A 20,673-nucleotide genomic window follows, 5' to 3' on the forward strand; every position below is an offset into this window, starting at 1 on the left:
CTTTAGCCCATTCATTCACACAAGGCAATGTTTGTTTTCAATTCACTTTGTTGCTTAAGTATCTCTGTGCATATGTATTAACATACTTGTATTTTTTTTCTTGCAGTCTCTGGATGGCTTCGTATTTGCACTAAATCAAGAAGGAAAATTTCTGTACATTTCCGAAACAGTCTCTATCTACCTAGGCCTCTCACAAGTAAGTTGAACAATTTGGATTCTTGGTGCTGAATGTGAAGGCTCTTTCTGTCCACTGTTTTTCCTTCTCCAAGAGATCGTCTGTTTAGCATGCATTACCTAATTTATTCTTTAAGGGCCTCTACCTGACTCTTCTAAGTCAGAGAAGCCTGTCTGTGTTGGGCTTTCGGAATAAACTTGTGCTCGGAAACTTGAGCTCCCCTCTCCACCGCGCCCCCGCCCCCCAAGGATCATTATTAATTTATTGAGAACAAATGAAGTTTCCTCCGTGGTTGTTTTGAACTTTGAAACCCCAGTGCCCGGTAGGAGAGGGACACACTAATAGTGCTTCCCTTGTGTCCTATTACTGGATGTTTATGGAGTGCCCCGCGCTATCCTGGGAGCTGACACAATGGCAGGAGTCATTTGGAGTCAAGAAATGCTGAAAGACACCATTAAAATGTGTTGCAGGGAGGGTTCCTGCCAGGAAAGAGTACTCTGCCTTGGCAAATCTGCCTGATACTGGAAGACAATTTCATAAAATAAAGCCGCCTTTCATGCTTCGCTATTTAATTGCTCACATGTGTTTGTCAGGGGGTAAAAGAGAGAATGCAGAGGCTTGTAGGGCAAGGGACAGAATCCTTGGTTTTTTTTCTCTAGAAACACAAACACTTCAGTTCTACCGCATTCCGAGGCTCAGGCTGCGCCTACAGATTGCCAGCCTATTCTGAAATAAGGTCTTCCATTCAGCTAATTATCCAGATGTTTGTGCCACGAAAGCACCCAACATCTGGGTATCGGTTCTGGTACAAGTGATTGGCTGAGTTTGACCCTTTTCATGTGGTAACTGGGAAAGGGATACACAGCCTCTCTGCAGGAAGGTTTTGCATGTGTGTGATGCTCTGGTGAGCTGGAGAAGCTACCTCTCCCTCAGCTGCCTCCAGGCTAACGATGGAGATAAGCGTCTCTGGTCTTCTCAAAGGCAGGTCCCACCCAGACTCAGAGCCTCTGAAGGTTGGCACAGCTCAAAGGACACATCCAGCTTGGCTGGAACCTTCTGGCTGTTAGCGGGTTTACTGGGAGACAGCTAAATCAAGGACGACATTGGGAAATAATAGAGAGATTTGCTGTTTGAGGAGGGCTGGGGAAGGAGCAGAAACCCTGCCAAATTTGATTATTTGCTGTTGAGATTCCAAATGGGGGATGCAATCATCAGCCCTTCCTTGGAGAACGTGTGTGCTCTTGACTATAGTATGCACAGCAATTTCTTGTGGACTCTCGCAAATCAGGGGATGGGAAGGTGTGCATTCTCTTGTATCTCCCTGAGATCTCTCTTTTGTTACAGCCTCTGATAGGTTTTAAGCCTCATCTTACTCCATCTGGAAATCTCCAGTTCCAAATAGGGTGTACCCCTGTATCGTTAACACCAGGTAGGGCTAGGAACCCACAGTTGTGCTTCCCTGATGCCACACTCATGTTTTCTGTGGAGCATCCAGCAGCGTTGAGGAAGCCAGTAAAGAAGAAAGATGAATAATTAGTTTTAGCAGGTAAATGCTAATTAGGGAACCCCTGAAAAGCATCCATTATATACTAGCTGCGAACACATTTTACAGTCCTGGTTAGTGGTGGAGTCCAAATTCTGTCAAGGCAACTGCATTTTCTGTAATTGAGATGTGTATGTTTGCTTTGCATAACAGATGGCTGTGTATGCGTAGACTGATAGCTAGGAAAATAATAATTGCATTATTCTGGCCAAAAGAATATTAGCTCTTGGGTTTTGGCCATTTCAGGCAGTCCCCCTGCCAGCACAGCATATGCACATATATGGATTGGATTTTCAAGGAAATTGATGCGTCTGGAATAGTGTGGCCATCTGAAATATCATCTGTTCAAGGAAAATTTGGCTTTAACCCTCTGCTGGTTCCCCGTTCTTTCCTCTGCATCTCGGCTGCATCACTGAAGACACTTTTTTTTTTTCTTTCTTAAAGTCGGAAACAAATAATGGTGCTTTCTAAGTCTGCCATGTCAAAATGACCCAGGGTCTGGCACCTGCCCCGAGGCCAGCCACTCCTCTTCCTGTGATGGCAGTGTGAGTGGGCACCAGGAGTCAGCAGGCTGACTTCCGGAGGCAGACCCAAGCTGCGACATGCCCGGCCATCTCCTGTGGGTGCTGCCGTGTGGGGGGCAGCAGGCATGCCCAGGAAGAGGCTCCCAGAGATGAATTTTGAAGTGATACCTAACTACATAGATGAGAGTATAAAGGGGAAAAGGAGGGATTTTTGCCCATATCAACTTAGATGGGTTTAGAACAGGAGTCTAAGGAAAATTCTTGGTTGATATTAAAATAACATTGCACATGTTTTAAGTTTATAAACTGTACCAGAGAGACCTCTGCTGAACTCTGGGAAATTTTTCAAAGCAGCTGAGGTTCTGCATTGGAAAAGGATCATCAAGGTCCCTAAGCCATAACCCTTCCCAGATGTCTTTAGTTCCCTCTTGCAGAATTGAGGTGCAGGGTACTCAAAGGTGGCATCCAAAGAAAATATGCTATAAGCATTTGTTCTTCCAGCCCACACACTCCACAGATGCCCACACACCTGTACACAAACATTAGCTGCAACCAAATGTTTGTGGCCAAGGTAGTTAATCTATGAAAGTCTAGACAAGGAGAAAGCATCCTCCCTTTCCATATAGATTTGCTAGAGAGTGTGTGACTCTGTCACAAAGACTTCCTCAGGGAAATGGCTGTGGGCATGTGAGCATGGCAGTGTCTGTGAGAACAACATGGTTGCATCTGCATTTCTAATCGCATGATATTCCTGCCTCCTCACCGTGTGGTGGTCTTACAATGGCTTGGGCTTAGAAGAGAATTAGGGGTCTCTTTTTGCACATGAGAAAGGCAAAGAGAGGGACTTCCACTGATCACTGTGGGACAGCCTGGGTACAGACAGCAAAGCAGGCTTCCTTCTCGATTATCTAGTATCTGAGCCTTGGGCATGTTGACCACTCTATATGAAGTATTCTTCTAGCTTTGTGATGATGGGACTGACCTGAGCAGTGGGGGTGGGGGAAGAGGGAGGGAACTGCCCCTTGGCCTTGCCAGATAGATAGGTAGTTAGGTACATAGGTAGGTAGGTAGGTAGGTAGATAGATAGATAGATAGATAGATAGATAGATAGATAGATAGATAGATAGATAGATAGATAGATAATGCTTAGCATCCAAGGTGTGGTTTACTTTTGTGACAGTGACTGCCAGTTACCAGGAACCTCCCCCGAAGGAGGGGTCCCACCTAGCAGTGCTCATTTTGGTTTACATAGAGACTGAGTGCTGTGTGCCTGGCATTGCGTCTGGAGCTGAGAGACAGCTCTGCTCCCTGCCATGATGGAATTGGCAGGGCTGAAAATGAAGAAAGAAAACAGAATGCCTTCCCCAATGCTGAATATGTAGCAATGCTGTGGAGCCAACTTCTATGAAGTTGCTTCCAAAACAGAAGGAGCATTCTCACCAAAGAATCCAAAAAAGCCGTCACATGGTAAACAGAAAGCATTTCTAGTTGATATCAGACTTAAAGCTTGGGGAAATATTTATGTGTTGGCTCTATCTTTTTCCAAAAAAAAAAAAGGTTTAAGATAAATGTATACAATGAAAATAATGGCAAAATAGAATAAGGAAAAAAGATAAATAAAACTGGATAATTCTACAAGAGTAGAAAACCACAAATAGATGCTTCAAATGCCCCATGGAAGTGGTTTAATAAAGCTTTAGTTTCAACTGTGTGCTTCCTGGCAATCAAAGCAAAAAAGGGAAGTACAGTCAGCCATCAACAATATGAGAACACTGCTTTTCAAGGAACGTGACGTTTTTCTGAGACTGAAATCTGAAAGTAAATGCCACATAGTACTCTCTGTAGGCAGGCATAGAGATTATGGCAAACTGATTCACTTCCTGTAGAGCTCATATTTACAGCAGAGCTATCCATGGCAAACACAAGCATACGAGGCAAAGGACCTCGGTCTCAGTGGACCAGGAGATAAAAGGGAACTCTCAGCTTCTGGAAACACCTTCTTATAAGTAAAGTGGGAGATGCAGATGTCGGCCTGGGCAAGCAGTGTTGTCTCATTAACCAAATCCTGTGTACCACGAAGTGGGATCTACAGCCAACTAGAAATCTGGAAATGGGTGCTTCTTGAGGGTTTGGACATCTCACCCACCAGCTGAAGGCTCTCCTGCAGTAGACCCTATCACTCCCTTTCTCTCCCCATGCTCCACCCTCCTACAAGTCAGTGTCTGGCCATGGCAAGCCAGTCTGAAGGAAGCTCCCAACAGTTACAGATTGGCTGACTGTAAGACAGCTTAGGGGAGAGTTGACCATAGGGATAAAACCTGAAAGAGATGCAGGGGAAAACACATCGATGATTCTTTTTTTTAACATATATGCAGATATACGCTTACCCTAAACTCCTTTCCCCATCCTGTCGTCCATCTCCGGCTTTTAGATTCCTCTGCGTTTGTTGTATAGAATGGCAAATAAAATTATAGCTACAGCACACAAGTACAAGGTCAGATAAATGACAGAGCTCAGTCTATTTGTGCAGCTATTCTGAAAGGGAACCATGGTGCCAAGTGTGGTTTATTTGAATAATAAAGAAGAATTAGATTCCCCTGATAACTTGGCTGAGGGCCAATAAATCACTGGAGGTTAAAGAGGCAGCAACTGCCATGGTTTTCTCTTGCTTTTCCAAGGCGCGAGCCTAGACTCTCCCCATGCTTTGATTCCCGATGCTAATCAAGTTGGGGTTAGTGTGTGGTTAACTCTCTCCTTGGGCTCTCATGCTTCTAAGCTATATAGGTGTGTGTGTGTGTGTGTGTGTGTGTGTGTGTGTGTGTGTATGATGTAAGCCTTCTTTAGAATTTGTGACTTTTGTCTGGCGTCAGCACATCCTAGAGTGTGGAATGTAAAGACTGGAAAAGTAGGCCGATTTCAGTCCCGCCAGGGCTCATGAGGGTGGGGGACAAGTGTTTGCAGTTTTACACTTGGTATTCTACATTCATGCAGTGCCAGGATAACTGGTCCTCCTTAACTAAATGTGTGCAAATACAGCGCTGTGTCTTCCTTTTAAAAATCTTTCAAGCAGGAGTGCTGTTTTTGCATCCCCCAGGCCTCCCCTCTTACCACCAGGATGTCTGCATTCTCCTGTATGAGTCATAAAAAGTTCATCACTTCTGCATGTAACAAAGAAAAATGCCCCTTTGAATGTGGGAGCTCTGAGGGTTTGGAGACTATTGAGCAAATATAAGTATCAAAATAATTCAGAAACAGTACAAGGCACAGTGGCACATTATCAATTTACAGCATTTAAATTGATAAATGCTCGCTGATGACGGCCTACAAGGGCACTTTGAAAAGCAAAGAGCGACCTGGAGAAGAAATTGATTTTTCCCCCCCGAAAATGACTGCATGATGCATCATTTGACCGCATGCTGTCCGAGTGCTTGACAGAGATAATCTCGCCAATCCCACGGGTGACCTTATCGTTCTCACCAGGGTAACTTTGGCTACGTTCTGACTTTGTGTATGTCAAGGTTCCTCCCGGCAGGATCCTTGGGGGGAAAAAGTTCCTCTGTTCGATCCAGATATTGAACTGCTGGCTCTCCCCTTTCCCTTCCACCCCACCCTCCCAAATAGGCAAGCAACGCCTCTTTATTTCCTCTATAATTCTGAACAGCTGGCAGAGCCTGCAGCCAGCCAGGGCGGCACATCTTTGCAGATTCTATGACTGACTCATAGCTCCTACAGTTCTTAGGTGATCATGGCAAGGATCTTTCTTATCAGGCGCAGTCCAAAGATTCCCTAATGTTGGGGAACCATCTGAAGTAAAATGGAAGAGGTTAGCGCTTTACAGACAGGGCTTTTTATGCCCTCTCTTCTGTGATTGTGACTTCGAAACGTGAACCTGTGTTAATTGGCAATGCTATTCAGTGATTGACGGTGTTGGTCTTATAGCCTTAAAAGTATGTCGCAATGACGTGCAGCCCAGGTGACATGTCCCTGAGACCCTTTGCCTTTGACTCCCGGGGGCAGTCTCTGGGTGGAGACTTTAGTGAGTGTACCACAGTACCACTCATATCTGGAAAGCATTTTCACCCCTGGAAAGAACAGTTAACAATTCCCTAGCCTTCATTTCTCTGTTGACATACATGGACACATGCGTATGTGTGTTTATCAACGATCTTCCTGCCACACAGCTTGTCGCTGGTAATTACAATTCCTGATTAACCACTTCTCGAAAGCATCAAATCCCCTGCCTGGCTTGGCCCCCGAAGCTCCGGTCCCCACTGCCTCTGACACCCTCCGTTCACCATCCTCAACCCCTTTTTACCTCCTTCCTTCATCCACAACATTAATTCTGAGTGAACAAGACGTGCTTCCTTGCTTCTGACAAGATTTGCTGCAGTCTCCTGCGACAAAAACCCAACACTCATTCCAGATTCAGAAAGTAGGATTTATAACAGCATTTTAATTTAATGTTGGATGTCGAACATATAAAGAGATCACAGTAGTACTAGAGCTGGAAATTGATGCCTTTTTTATTAGTGTCCTCTCAGAAGTGGGGGAGACGCTGTTTGTGCAGTGGAGCACAGAGCAAGCAGCCCAGTCAGATGAATGAGGATATGCTATCTGCAAGGAATCATATTTCAAGCCACTGTCGGCCTCTATTGATGTGCTCAGAGTTGAAAGGTTATGCTAGTAAATGCCATCCGAATTTCCAGCATTAGAAATCGGTAGAATCATCTGCTGCCTGTCACATTGTGCTCAGCCTCCATGTACTGCGTGGGCATGTTTTACTTATTTTCATTCCAAATTAATTTGTTATTACTGGTGCGATTCTCTCTCTCTCTCTCTCTCTCTCTCTCTCTCTCTCTCTCTCTCTCTCTTCCATACCTTGTCTCCTCAGTCCCCAAATGAGACTGGATTTTTAACAGGTCTTCAAAGGAGGCCAGTGTCAGTTCAAAGAAATTTACTGTGGCACCCTATATGAGAAATACGTTATTTTTATTTATTCCCGAGCAGTAAGGCCAACCCATGGGGCCTCTGGGTACCTTTCTTGTTAGACTGCATCACAGACTCTCAGGACAGCTCAGGATAGGCTCACCATTGTCAAGTATACAAATTGAAGATCTTAGATGTCTTAATTCTAGCACTAAAGTGAGCAAGAGAAGAAATGAGACACAGCATTCTTCATTTTGTGGAAGTGTAAAGTCAGAAATACTTCGTAAGGAGCACACTTGCTTTATTTGGGCAGATGAAATGCTATTTTCCAGTTCATTTTTTGAATTAGAACATGGGACAAAAGTAAGATTCAGGAAATTTAGCCATCATTCTAAGTCCGTAATTTATTCATTTTTAAATAATGAAACGGTGTTTTTCTGAATTAAGCCATGTATTATTCATGCAGGCACAGGCAGTGTAATGTCCCTGGATTTCTAGAAAGCAATGTACATTTCTTTGCCTGGCAAGCACTATTTTCTATATGGTATTAATTTTATGGCTTATTTTATTATGCAAAGTTGGAAAGTAAAGATAATTTCTGTCCATAATGTGGTGCTTATGTAGACAATATATGCAAAATAATACCCTCCACCTGAGCCAGCTTCCTTCCTCGGTTAGCCTGGGCCCTGGGAGAGCCATGAGTGAATGCAAACTGTTCAGAGGAGGAATGGGGAATAACTTGACCTACAGAGAAGGAGGTCAAAAAATCGCTAAATTCACGCAAAACCCATATTTCATTTCTAGATACACACGTTCAATCCATCTTAGGGTTTAGGACTAACATGAGAAGTCATGGACAGAGGTAGCATGGCAGCAATTTCAGCTGAAAAATAATAAGAAATTGACTTCAGGTTTTTGCATAAATTCTAGAACTACACTGATGACCTGAGAATTGATGTTGATTTTAAACACCAGGTGTCCCATGGCTCTCTGGTTTTTCTTACCCTTGTTCCCTCATTTGAAAAAGTCTCATTTCCCCCCAAACCATCACTTTTAAAAAGAAAGGTGTCAGCCAGTTCAATTATTTAAGCTGTTTTGATGTATATGTGTACTCACAAACAGTTATGTATTAATGAGAGGATATGGTTGCCTATATCCTGCTTGGGTTTTGTACCCACTGTGGTTTGTTGTTTTTTTTTTTTTTTTTTTGTCTACAGATATAAATAATTTCCAATTCACTAAACAGCAAACCTGATTTTCCTTTGGGGTCTCTTCCTCCTCCCAGGCTCCTGGAAGTACAGATTTACCACATTCAATAACAAGACGAAAACTTCCTCCAATGCTGTTAATTTTTAATGTGCTGGCAAATTAAATCTATCGCTTTCAATAACCACAGAAACTTTTTGAGAGCAGGAGAATGTATGCAGAGAGAAGTTTTCCCTGGGAAGGAAGGTGGTGGTCTGAGATGTTTTTCAGGGCTGCTGAAGACCTTGCCATAGTTAACAGGGCACATCAGTGGGCCCCAGGGTGTGCTATGATAAGTCTCAGGAGTATATGGCCAGAGCATTTGGTTACTGGGTAAAGAACCATCAATTATGTTTAGGTTGGGGTTTTTGTTTGTTTGTTTTTGTTGTTGTTGTTTTGTTTTTGTCTAAGTTTGGGCAGAAGCAAACTTTTTATTAAGAATCCCTGCCCCCTTTGGCTTTCTCGACCAGGAGAAGCCTTGTTCTGGAAAACAGGTGGTTTCTTTCAGCCCTGCTTTGCCACGCAAGCAGTGGACACTGGCCACCAGTTGGGAGGGGGCTGAAGCTTTAAGGGGCAGACAGAGATGGTGGCACAAATCTCTGATTTTATTGTTCAGCCATCTTGACTTTAAGCTGCCTGCTCCTACTGTAATGCTAACAGATTAACCTTCCTAATTATTAAACTTGGCATTTATTAGGAGCTAAAAACATCTTCACGTGATGTGCTTGGTCCTCCATAGAGTAGATACAGAGAAATGCTTCTAGAAAATACCAGCCCCGGCATGATTCTTTCCCGGGAAGTGTGAGGTTTGCTTTGAATGAAGAACAGTAGACCTGTTGGAACTGTCAAATGACCCTACAGACGAATGGTTGGCACTACAAAGGGTTTCTGTAAGTGCTGGGCTCCTTTCTTCTTGCTTTTGACCACACTGAGAACCACTCACCCGATGATCTCAGTATGTGAAGGTGCAAAAGAGAGACATGGGAATGAGGTATTCAGAGGCATTGCATGCTGAGATCACTCAGGGATGACATGGAAAATGAGGTGCTCTGTTGATAAGACTCAACCCTCCCTGTGAGCCTCGGCACCTCCGTAGGCGAGGCTGCCAAGTGCCACGAAAATGTCCTTTGCCGCTTACTGAAGTCTACGCCCTGCTGAGGCCGGATGATACAAGTTCAAGAAAAACAGGGTGAACAGGCACTAAAACCATGGACTTCCATTTCTTCACTTGCAATTATGGGTATGTAAGGTCCAAGAAAGAACCAAGCTGTTGCTTCTCTGCATTTCAGAACCTTTTCAATTCCAAGTAAGTCAGGCAATTACCAAGAATCATCCAGCTCTTTAGTAAAAGCATGGGCTTGCCGCCTTGGGTGTGGTGTACATTGAAATTACAGGAGTTGAACTGAAGATATTTCGTAAATGTCACAACGACTCTGTGACACTGGGTGATATGTTTATCCATTCATTATCCCAGAGAACACCTGGGGCGGCGCTCAGGAAATCAGATAGTGCCTTTTAAAATAATTATAAAAGAAGCCTGGATGAGCAAGCAGACAATCCTGAAGCGCGATGTTACTAATTTTGAACTGTTTGGGGGCATCCGCTTCCAAGTCACAACAGTGTAATAACTGACTACAACTGTCAGCGGGGCTGAGGAGACGGAGTGCCAAGTCTGACTATTTCTAAAAAGCAAATGTTTCCTGGAGATACGATCCAAGCATTCATTTTCTGTTTATAAAATTAAGACACTCTGTCGGTGGCATTTCCTATTGTCAGTTTCTGGCTGGGTTCTTTTGTGTGTGTGTTAGACATGTAGTCAGTGGGGAAGCAAGAAAATGAGCCTGGATTGGGATCTAGAAAATCCAACTTGGTCTTGCGGGGCTCCTAACAGGCTCCTAACCTCGAGCAGCCCACACTGCGGTTTTTAAAGTTCCATGGGCTCCTTCTTTAGGATCTGCTCCCTTCAAAGTGGGTGTGTGCCATCCGCCTCCCCCACCCCTGACTAGGTACTGGGGCAGTGTCAGGAGAGGGAGCCTGGAAGAAGTAGGCTACTTTATTTTTAACCTTCAAAGGAATTTAGTTGAGCAGATGCTACCCTGCACCAGTCAGAGTAGAAAAGAAATGATATGGCTTTTAAAGGGCACATCTCGCATATCTACTGGGGTAAAGTAATTCTGGCAGTGCTTCAAAGGATATAACTTTGGATGGCAAAGTAGGTAGGCTATGCAGTGAGATCACATATGGCAGGCTGTCAAAGTCTCCTACACTTTCCGTACATTTATGTAAGTGCAAATGGAGGCTCTTAGATGGAGTCCCCGGCAATTTCCTGCTAAGACTGCTTTCAGATTATCTGATATTATTTGACTAAATTATCTCTGTAGAAGCTGAGGACAACTTTTATGATCAAATATTTTGAAATTAGTTTTCCTCGTTGGCAGATTATCTGAAATATGAATTGCTCTCGTTTGAGCACTCGAAATTGAAAGGCTTTTGGTAATAGCAATTATACAAAAAACAAGGGTACTGGAGTGCTGTATATCACGCTGAAGGGGATATGTTTATAGGTCAGTGATGTCGATAACTGGAGTTCTTACAGATTCCTCGTCGCTACCCTTTCCTTCCCAGCTAATGCAAAGGACGGGCTGACGTTCTTTCTAACGAGGGTATTTCGTTTCGAGGATTCATCCTGATTTTACTGACTCCAGGCATTTAAACGTAGTCAATTCATATTTATTACATTTCCCAAACCCTTCATAGGGTGTCTGAGGATGTGGGAAATGGGAAATACATTAAAAAACTCATAAAAGTCTAAACAATTCTGAGGTGCCGCTCTGTGCTCGTTGACTTGCCCCTTCCTGCAGCTTTCTCAGGGATATTTTCCTTTCACTCTGTGGTCTTCTGTTCATGAGTATGACTTCACAATTAATAATAATTATTAAGCATTTGTTATGTGCGTAGACTGTTCAAAGTATCTTCATGCGGGGAGGTTATAATGCTAAATATTGTTGGGTACAATTGTTGTCCCCATTTTACAGATGAGAAAACTGAGACACGGAGATTAAATAGCTTACACAAGTTCATACAACCAAAAAGTAACAGAACCAGCCTTGGAGCTGACCCCACCATCAGCCATTGTTACCAGTGACTTCTGGGCAGTTTTAAGTAGTTAGCTTACAGTTTTAATTCATTCATTCATATGGGTTAAAAGAACCTGAGACTTGGAGCAATTAAGCTTCCAGCTTAGAGTCATAAAACAGAGAGTCTCTCTGTGCCACCATGCTGTGAAGTCTTACGAAAGTTCCACAGATGTATCTGAAAGTCCCGATACTCGCTGATTTTAGAACTATGTCAAGATTCAATGCTGGGGCTCAGTAATCTATACGGGTGTGAACCCAGGTGTCCGTGATAGGTACTGTGGACATAGCAGCCAAGAGACAGTGGCCTTCACATGGGCCTCAAACGATTCAATGAGTCTTGCGTGTTGCCGCAGACTCATAGAAACAGCGAATGTAGGTGGCTGACTCTGCCTGGAGACATTTGATCTGCCATTTCAGCAAATGTAGGTGGCTGACATTTCAGGGCAGGCCTTTCTGGCCATTTTCCATGTGGAAGGGAGGGAGCTGGCGTTCTGAGCAAAGGCAAAGCACATTTGCAGAGTTATTTCTCATGGCGAGTGAGACGTCTGGAAAGTGAAGGACTGGGACACACTGGAAAGGACATCAGTGAGCTGGGAAGGTGGACTTTGTCCCTCAGGACCTGGGGAACCATAAAACGTTTCAAAAGGGAATGTACAGTATTAAATCCATGCTTTAGGAAAAATAAATTTGGTCAAAAATTAAAATAGACGGTACAGAGCATCTTCCAGTTAAGACTGAAAAATAGAAAAATGGTAACAATGGGACATGTCCCTGGAAATTAGGGGGGGTGGGGTGTATGACGATTTCAAAAACCGTTTGCAGGGGAGGCTGAAATCTTGATGGCTGGTTCAGTGGAACTCCAAGAGGGGAGTGTTTTACAGCTTAGTTTGGTTACAGAGTGTGGCCTGTGAGAAGCCTGGGGAACATTTGTTGTGAGAAAGGACTTTAGAGCTAGAGAGAAGTTTGAGTTCACCGCTCCAGGTGGGAAAGTGATTGGCAATTACACGGGACCTGTAGCCTCAGGAAGTAGAGATTCTCAAGAGGAACTTGCAGTTCAAGTAGAGAGAGAGTTGGGGCTGGTGAGATGGATCAGTGGAGAAGAACGTTTGCTGCTCTTGCAGAGGACCAGAGTTCAGTTCCCAGCACCCATATCAGGCAGCTCTTCTTCTCCCATAACTCTAGCTCCAGGGCAGCTGACACCCTCTTCCAGCCTCTGTAGGCACAGAAACACACACACTTTTAAAAAATATTTTTTAAGTGGGGGGTCGGAGGGAGGGGATGCTGAGAAGGTAGCCCTAAGAAATTTTCATTTACTCATAGGCAGAGGGAGCGTAGCAATATAGATGATCGGAAGGTGAGATCATATTTATAGAGTATCTTCCCCAAGAAGCATAAGAAGTTGTCATTGGGCCAGGTGGTGGTGGCCCACGCCTTTAAACCCAGCACTCGGGAGGCAGAGGCAGGCGGATCTCTGTGAGTTCAAGGTCAGCCTGGGCTACAGAGTGAGTTCCAGGACAGGCTCCAAAGCTACACAGAGAAACCTTGTCTCGAAAAACCAAAAAAAAAAAAAAAGAAGAAGAAGTTGTTGTCGTCATTGGGAAAGTCAAACAAAAAGGCTTACAGACAGGATGGAATTTAGTGTCTGAACTGGAATAGAAAAAAAGAAAAAAGTCATTCCATCCTCCAGTGAGATGGCCAGTGTTCTGGATCACTGGGGAAGGCTGACTCCTAAGGTCATGGGTTAAAGATCAAGAGGCACAAGCGTATTCAGGTTGTGTCGTCACACTGCCAAAGTTTGATGGTAAAGAAAGGGGTAAGGTAGCATGGAGGAAGGGAGCCAGGTGTGGGTTGAGCATTGTCTGGAGAGAGAGAAAAGGCTGATAGATAACATATTTAAGTTGAGGCGACTTCAACACTAGGTTGTAATGCTGGAACAGAGAAAAGTTCATTAAAGAGCTGAGGGAAGGTCCACTGGAGCATGGCTTTGAAGGGGGGAAGCATGGGAAGGGAGAGGGCATGCTACCACGACATAAGTGAGGCAGGCTCTTGCCTCTCTGGTACAGCAAAGCTGAGGAATGGATTGTAGAGATGGGAATGGGGAAGGCGAGGTGATCCAGAAAGGAATTGACTCTAGCCCTTGCTAGTGGGACAATAACAAAACTTTTGCCAAGACTGGACAGCCTCAGTCCAGTCATACAGGATTGCAACCATGATGGCAAACACATGGGAGGTCAGAGCGGAAAAGGCCAGCCATCCATGGCAGGATGATGCAGTCCCCTTTCTGCCAAAACTGTGGAGAGAGGTGTGGTATGGGAAGCTTGGGTAGCAATCATGGATTCCACTATAGACAACCCCTTTAATGCAATCAATGGATTGCTATCATCTAGTGTCGCTCATTGGCCACCCTGATGCATCTGCTGCCTAGGTCCTCTGCATTTTAACTGATCTGCAAGGCCACCAACCTAGGCAGAATCACAGATTGTGTTCATTAGTTCCTACCCCATTAGATACTGAAAAATCTTCACAGAAGAAAATGGAGAATTTTTTTTAAATATTTTTAATTTTGAACTTCCATGTGTACATGCTCTTTTGGTATTCTCATCTCTTAGCCCAGTGGGATGAGTAATTTTGCCAGGTCTCTCTGGATTTGTAGACTTTCCAACTGCCCTCAGTGTTTCTAGGTACATCAAGGCATTGATGTAGGGTGACCATGGTGCATTGACTCAGACAACAAGAAAAGCCTAGTCCTTCAGGAAGCTCTGTGTGAAGGAGGGAGCTTACATCATCATTTGGAATTTATTTTATGGTAAAGTTTTAAAATCACCTTCAGGGGTTGAGGATTCATTTCTAAATCTTACCTTTAGCTGCCAGTGATAAGATAGAAAAAGCTGTTTAATAATTCTAACTGTACTCCACCTGCCTTAGTGATGATTTGGTTCATGTCAAAATGGATGATATTAAACTTTGAGAATGTATCTCGGCACTGGTGTTTGTCACTCGGAGAAGAAGAAATGGAATGGGAGAGAAGATGGAGAGGAAGGAAGAGGAAGCTTGTAAGACTAACTGTCCCTTTGAGTTCCCCTCCCCACCCCCCACTGCCCTCCCGGTCCCTTGCGCTGCCTAGAACAAACCTGTGGCCAGCTCCCATTCTCCAGATATTTAAATGGAATGTGTAAAGTAAGCCATGATCTATGCCTGCTTGCAAAAGTGGGCCTATTAAACGAAACAAATGCCGTGTGTGTCTGTCTCCAGCTGAGGCTGTAATGTGTGGGTTAGTGTGGTGCCAGCTTCGCTCTGTATTCAGCATCATAAACCACACAGTTTATGGTGCCGTATGAATTTGTGGGCCTGATTGTTTTATTATATTCGAGTGTAAATTTTTCATCTCTTTCAGTTCCACCGCCATTCTCAGAGAATACAGGTTTTGTGCTGATACGATGTTTCCTAGCTCTAGGCATGGCCTACCCCTACTACTGACTGTAATTTACTTTTTGGTGTCTGTCGCCTTAAGCCTGCCTTCTGACTAGCTTGTTGAATGATGTGCTAATCCATTATATTTTTCAGACAAGTGTATCGACCAGTATAAACAGACTGGAGGGCACAAACCTAAATGAAAGCTATACTTCCCTGAATCATTTAAAAAGCTGTGGCTTGGTGGCAGTGTGAAATAACCCGGCTCTCCACATTAAGTAAAGGAGAGGAGGTCTCAATAAATAAAACAAAACATTGAGATATCCCTGCCTGTGGGCACGAGGCCCCAGCTTCACATCCGCACACGGACTCACCTCTCTTGTCTGAACATGATCAGAAGAGCCCACTTTAACAGTGTTCTCTTCTGATACACATCTGGAGTGACCCCCTGCACTCGGCATCTCCTGCCACTTGCGAGGCATTCTGACTGGATCCTGGGTGTGTTTTGCTCGAAGTCGCGGACATTACTGTGGCATGTTTATACAAATAAAGAGCAGAAATCAGGCACTTGAGGAATCGCGACAAGAAAAGTAATTAGCCGTGGACTGTTGCCCTCCAAGTCCCTCTCTTTGGAAGAGCTGTGGAGAGAGATTCGTGAATGGGTTTGAGAGAAGGAGGTTTCAAACGGGTCTCTCTTTCTAAAAGAATGTGTCCCTGGAACCCAAACTATATCCTTTGCAAGACCAAAGCCATGAGGTAAAAGAATTGTTTCTCTCAGGCTAGGAAGTAGCTCCATCAGTAAAGAGCTTGTCATGAAGAGGACTTGAGTTCAACCCCAGCATTAATGTAAAAAGCCAGGGACAGTAGCATAATTTTAGCAACACCCCCTTTACTCCCCCCCCACACACAAACATGGTTGACCTGTGTCACTGAGGAAAGATACCGAGCTATTGGGACTTTGGTTTGGTCCATTCAGTGTAAGTGACCAGATAGCTGGTACCAAGCTGTGTGGTGGAAATAGCAAAGCCGTTCCCTGATGAGAAACAGGGTTCACTTTCTCCCCCAGAGGGCTTTGATTCATGTTGCTTTTATGCCCAGTTGTACTAAGGATTACCTGTAGCTCCTTAGATTACTAATATTAGAAAAGAAAACACATTCTTTCGATATTGCCTCACTGCTTCCTGGGGTTTTGAGCCTAAGTGTATGCTTCATTGTTTCCTTAATAGTGAGGTATAGCCCATAGGATGTGCCTCAGACTACATCCCTGGAGCTCTCACTGGGTGATGGCAGTGATCTCGGTTTGGGGGCTCCGTTGTCATGGCATGGTGAACCCTCTCTGCCTGACCAACACTACCTTCCTGATCCCCGTCCCTTTCAGGATAAAGGAAATTAAAACTTTATTGAATGAGAGTGATTGGAGAGAGCCTGAGCAATAGTAACCACTTAAAATTCAGAACCTGTAGATACACTGACCCATAGAAGGAGAAATGGCTCATGAATCCTTTGTTCCAAGGGCAAATAAAAGAACTTACTAGAGTTTGCATCTGGGAGCCCCCATCCCCAAACCCCTCCTTGTGTTAAAGAACCAACCCTTATTTTGAGGCTCTTGATAATAAGCTTTTAGAAGTGAGGCTTCATGGGAGACTTTAGCTTATTGGGGGCATGTCCTGGAAGGTGACTTGGGGGGCACCAGCCCCTTGCTCACTCTTCGTTCTTAGTCACTATGAGTGTAAGAACCTTGCCATGATTCACTGTATCACTGAGCTGATCTGCTTTCTCTTATTGCCACAAACTGCCCTAAACCATCAACTTAAAAAGGGCTCTGAAAGCTTCGGCCAAAGGTCAGCCAATCGCATCGCTCCTGGGCCTGCAGGAAGGCTCCATCATGGCAAGGTGCTCACACTTCATGGTGTTCAAAGTTCACACCTGTCAGGCTATTCTTCCTGGTTGTTTCTTTCTAAAGTGAATTATTGCCTGCAGTTCTCTCTGGAATTCTGAGAGTTGTGAACTAACTTCTCCTTCTCACTCCATAAGTCAGATGAACTCTTGATAGCCATCTTTTGCCCACTCAGGGAACTGACCAGTGGAGCTAGTGATCTGTCGTACATTTGCAGAAGCGTCTACAGAGGCCAGATTTACTGGCACTCAATGTACATTTGTTGCTTCAGTGTCCTTCAACAGTCATAGAGTATTTTACTCAAATGACTAGTTGAAATTGTTACTTTTCCTGTCATCATGACCATAAATACCCGGCAGAAGCAACTTAAAGCAGGAAAGATTTCTCTGGGCTCCTGGTTGCTGGGGATGCCAATAAATAGTGGTGAAGAAGCTTGGCACCAATAACAGCTCAGTCTGTGTTGGCAGGAACTCAGGGCAGCTGGTCCCATCATGGTGGCCAACAAGGATGCCAAGAGCTAGACCCGAAACAAAGGTACTATAACCTTCAAGCCCCACTCTCAGTGACCCCTAGTAGCTAGCTAGAGATGATATGTACCAAAAATTCCACACCCACCAAAATGTCCTAACCAACCAGAGCCAAATATTCAAGCCCGTGAGCCTGGTGGAGACATTTACGTTCAAACCACAGTACTCTGGCCCTTATCTTCTTAGATTCATGGCTACCTCATAATACAAAATGCATTTAGTGCAGCTCAGGGGTCCTTGTAGTTGTTTGGGATTTCGGGGTTGTTTGGTTGGTTTATTAGGTTTTGTTTTGTTTTTGTTTTATATGGTGACTTCCTTGTTTTGTTGTTTTGTTGTTGTCTTGGTTGTTATTTGGTGTTTTTGAGGGGTAGTAGTCTTGCTCTGCCGATCTAGAACTCACTCTCTAGCTCAGGCTGGCCAGAAATTCAGGTCTGGCCTGCTGCTTCAGCCTCTCAAGCGCTGGGATTGCAGGCACAAGTGAGCATGCCCAACTCCCGGGCATTTTACAGTCCTATCACTGTCCAAAAAGGCGAAAGTCTCTTCTGAAGGAAAGGCCATACCATAGCTGTGAGGCCCTCTTAAACTAAAAGTTGCATCCTTCTATGATGCAGTGGCACAAAGTAAAAGCTCCCATTCCAAAGGTAAGGAATGGGAGAGCAGTAAAGGAAGATTGAACTCAAGTAAGACCAAATACCAGCAGAGCAAACAGGAAGTCCTGTTGCTCCATGTCCAGGGTCTCAAGCACGTGGTAGCATCATCTGAGCTTCAAGGATCCCATGATCCTGTTGCCTACACGGGCATATATGGTGTCTGTCTTGGGCCAGCACCTCTCCATGCCCACAGTTTTTCTTGGTGGATATTCTAGTTTCTCCATCGAAACTTAATTTCACATTCAGCTTTCTTGGGTGCTTCATGCAGAATCTAACTCTTCTACACTTTGCCTAGCTCATGGGATTTTTTTCTAGAGCCTTTGTGAAGTTCCCATGACCCAGTAATCTTTGCATTTGGCATGCCTGTGAGACTGGCACCATATGGATGATAACAAGTTCTAATAGAGGCTCAAAATAGAGCTAAACACTCAACCATGGTCACTGTGATCTCCAGGTGCCTACATGGCTGAACCTGGGGGAATACTTCCCTAGGTACCTCTGCTCGAGGGCCTTCCGACAGAAACTTCTTTCAAGAGAGATTTCGGTTTTATGCCTTGGAGCCTTGGATGGGTAGGATCATGATCTTAAAATACCTTCCTACTGTCCCAGTGCAAGGAGCCAGGTTTCCCTTTCAACAACTTTGTTTTTATTTTTCTGTGTGCATGTGGATATGTGCATACATGGCACACATGTAGACATCAGAGGGTGACTTGCTGCATTTTCCTCTCCTTTCACCATGGGAGTCCCAAGTCTTGAACTCGGGTCATCAGACTTGGCATCAAGCACCTTTACCTCCTGAGCCCTCACCGGTTGAGAGTAATATCTCCTTTAACAATCATACTCACTTTATCCGCACCTGCTCTGTCTGCATCAGTTTCCATCCACAACTTTAAATATGTGTGCATTCTTTCCTTGACAAACTGCATGCCTCTAATACCTCTCTCCTTTGCTGTTTTGGCCTGGATTATCACTATAAATCTGGATAAAAGCAGTGAGCACTAACCCTACCAATGCTAGAGTGTGGGATCGTCTTGAAATTTTTCCAATGAACGAACTAGTCCATTACTTTTGAATTCAGCCTCACTCAGATCTCCAGAACACAGACAAAATATTGGCAGAATCTTAGCTTAAAGGTCGTATGAATGACTCCAGCCCAGTGATTCGCAACCTGTGGGTCACAACCCCCAAAGAGGTCCCATTATCAGATATCCTACATATCAGATAGTTACACTATGAATCATAACAGTAGCAAAATTACAGTTATGAAGTAGAAATGAAATAATTGTATGGTTGGGGTCACAACATGAGGAACTGTATTAAAGGGTCACAGCATTAGGGAGGTTGAGAACCACTGCTATAGGCTTATTCTCAATAAAATTCTTGTTTTCAACTGAAACCTATAGTTTCACCGTCCATCTTTCCGTCAGTATTCTTCTCTTCCAGACTTCCATCAGGATTGTCCTGAATGGCTGCTGGTAGATTTACTTCTCATGATTTCAGGAAATGCCAACCCATTATGACGGGGAAGACGTGGCAGAGTTGTAGGCTGATGGCAGGAGTGTGTGATGGGAACTTGTCCTCGCCATCTCCATTTTACCCACAGAAACCAGTGCCAGGTAGATGGACCTCACCTCCATCATGAAAACGGAGGGTGCTGGGAAGGCTTCCTGGGGATGATGCATTCAAGAATGTGTCCCAAATGTACATTCTCTTGCTCCCACATCACAGTAATTCTGACCTCCTACCTACAAATAAATACAACATAGATACAGAAAGAAATCTCTCCTGAGTTCAGACAATAAACCTGTACAACTAAAGTAACATCATGTTTTATTGGACAGCTTGGAATGGACAACTGAGTGATCTACAGGGGCTCGGTATATGACTTGACAGATTTCATATTTCAACTCCTTGGTATTTTCACCTGTAAAACAAGAATAATTATTCATGTTCTCTATATATTATAATGAGAGATGATAAAGATTGATGAAATATGGATGCATAGGATGAAGGATTCAGAATGAATGTGCTCCTGAGCTCATAGATAAGCTATTACTAATAATAGAATTGTCCTACTCAGAAATACTTTCCTTATTCAGTTGTGCATTTAATTATGAGTGATCCTTCTCCCCTCATTGAAGCAAAAATGCAGTAGGCAGCCACTCAGTAATACAAAGGCCGTCAGAAGATGATGAAGTTAGCCTTAAACTAGAAGTATTAAAAATAAACAGTATCATGAAATGGTTGAGCTGTCTTTGAAACTTCCATGATGAGAGGTAACACCTTCTCAGATCTACATGAAGCCAAGCAAGAAGTTCAGGCAGTGGTGCAGGTGTTTCAGAACATCTGGGTGTTTGCTGCCCTGTAGATCCACCATATGGATCTCCCACACAGTTCCTCCATTTTATTTCAGGTTTTCAAAATTAATGTGAAGCTACAGTTGCGTGCTTTGTAGACCAACTAGTTAGCTATACCCTTTGCCAACCGTAAAATACTAAGCCTGTGCATGCTTCATCAGGACATATACCAAAATTGGATGCGAAAGCTTTGGAGTTGGTAGTCTTGAAGCAATGATCACAGGGTTTACCAACTCTAGTTAGTAATGATTTCTGAAGATAAAATTTGGTCATTGCACAAA

The 20,673-nt window shown here is 44.0% G+C and overlaps 1 protein-coding gene across 1 annotated transcript in view; it reads left to right on the forward strand.

The window, feature by feature from the left end:
* Positions 1 to 20,673, forward strand: part of Npas3 (neuronal PAS domain protein 3) — an 838,670-nt gene that overhangs the window by 598,009 nt on the left and 219,988 nt on the right. The window contains 1 exon segment of the mRNA XM_052738517.1: positions 107 to 196. Coding sequence (XP_052594477.1) covers positions 107 to 196 — 90 coding nt within the window.

Source organism: Peromyscus californicus, unplaced genomic scaffold (genome assembly GCF_007827085.1).
Source record: "Peromyscus californicus insignis strain IS unplaced genomic scaffold, ASM782708v3 Scaffold_15__1_contigs__length_86483966, whole genome shotgun sequence".
Lineage (NCBI taxonomy): Eukaryota > Metazoa > Chordata > Mammalia > Rodentia > Cricetidae > Peromyscus > Peromyscus californicus.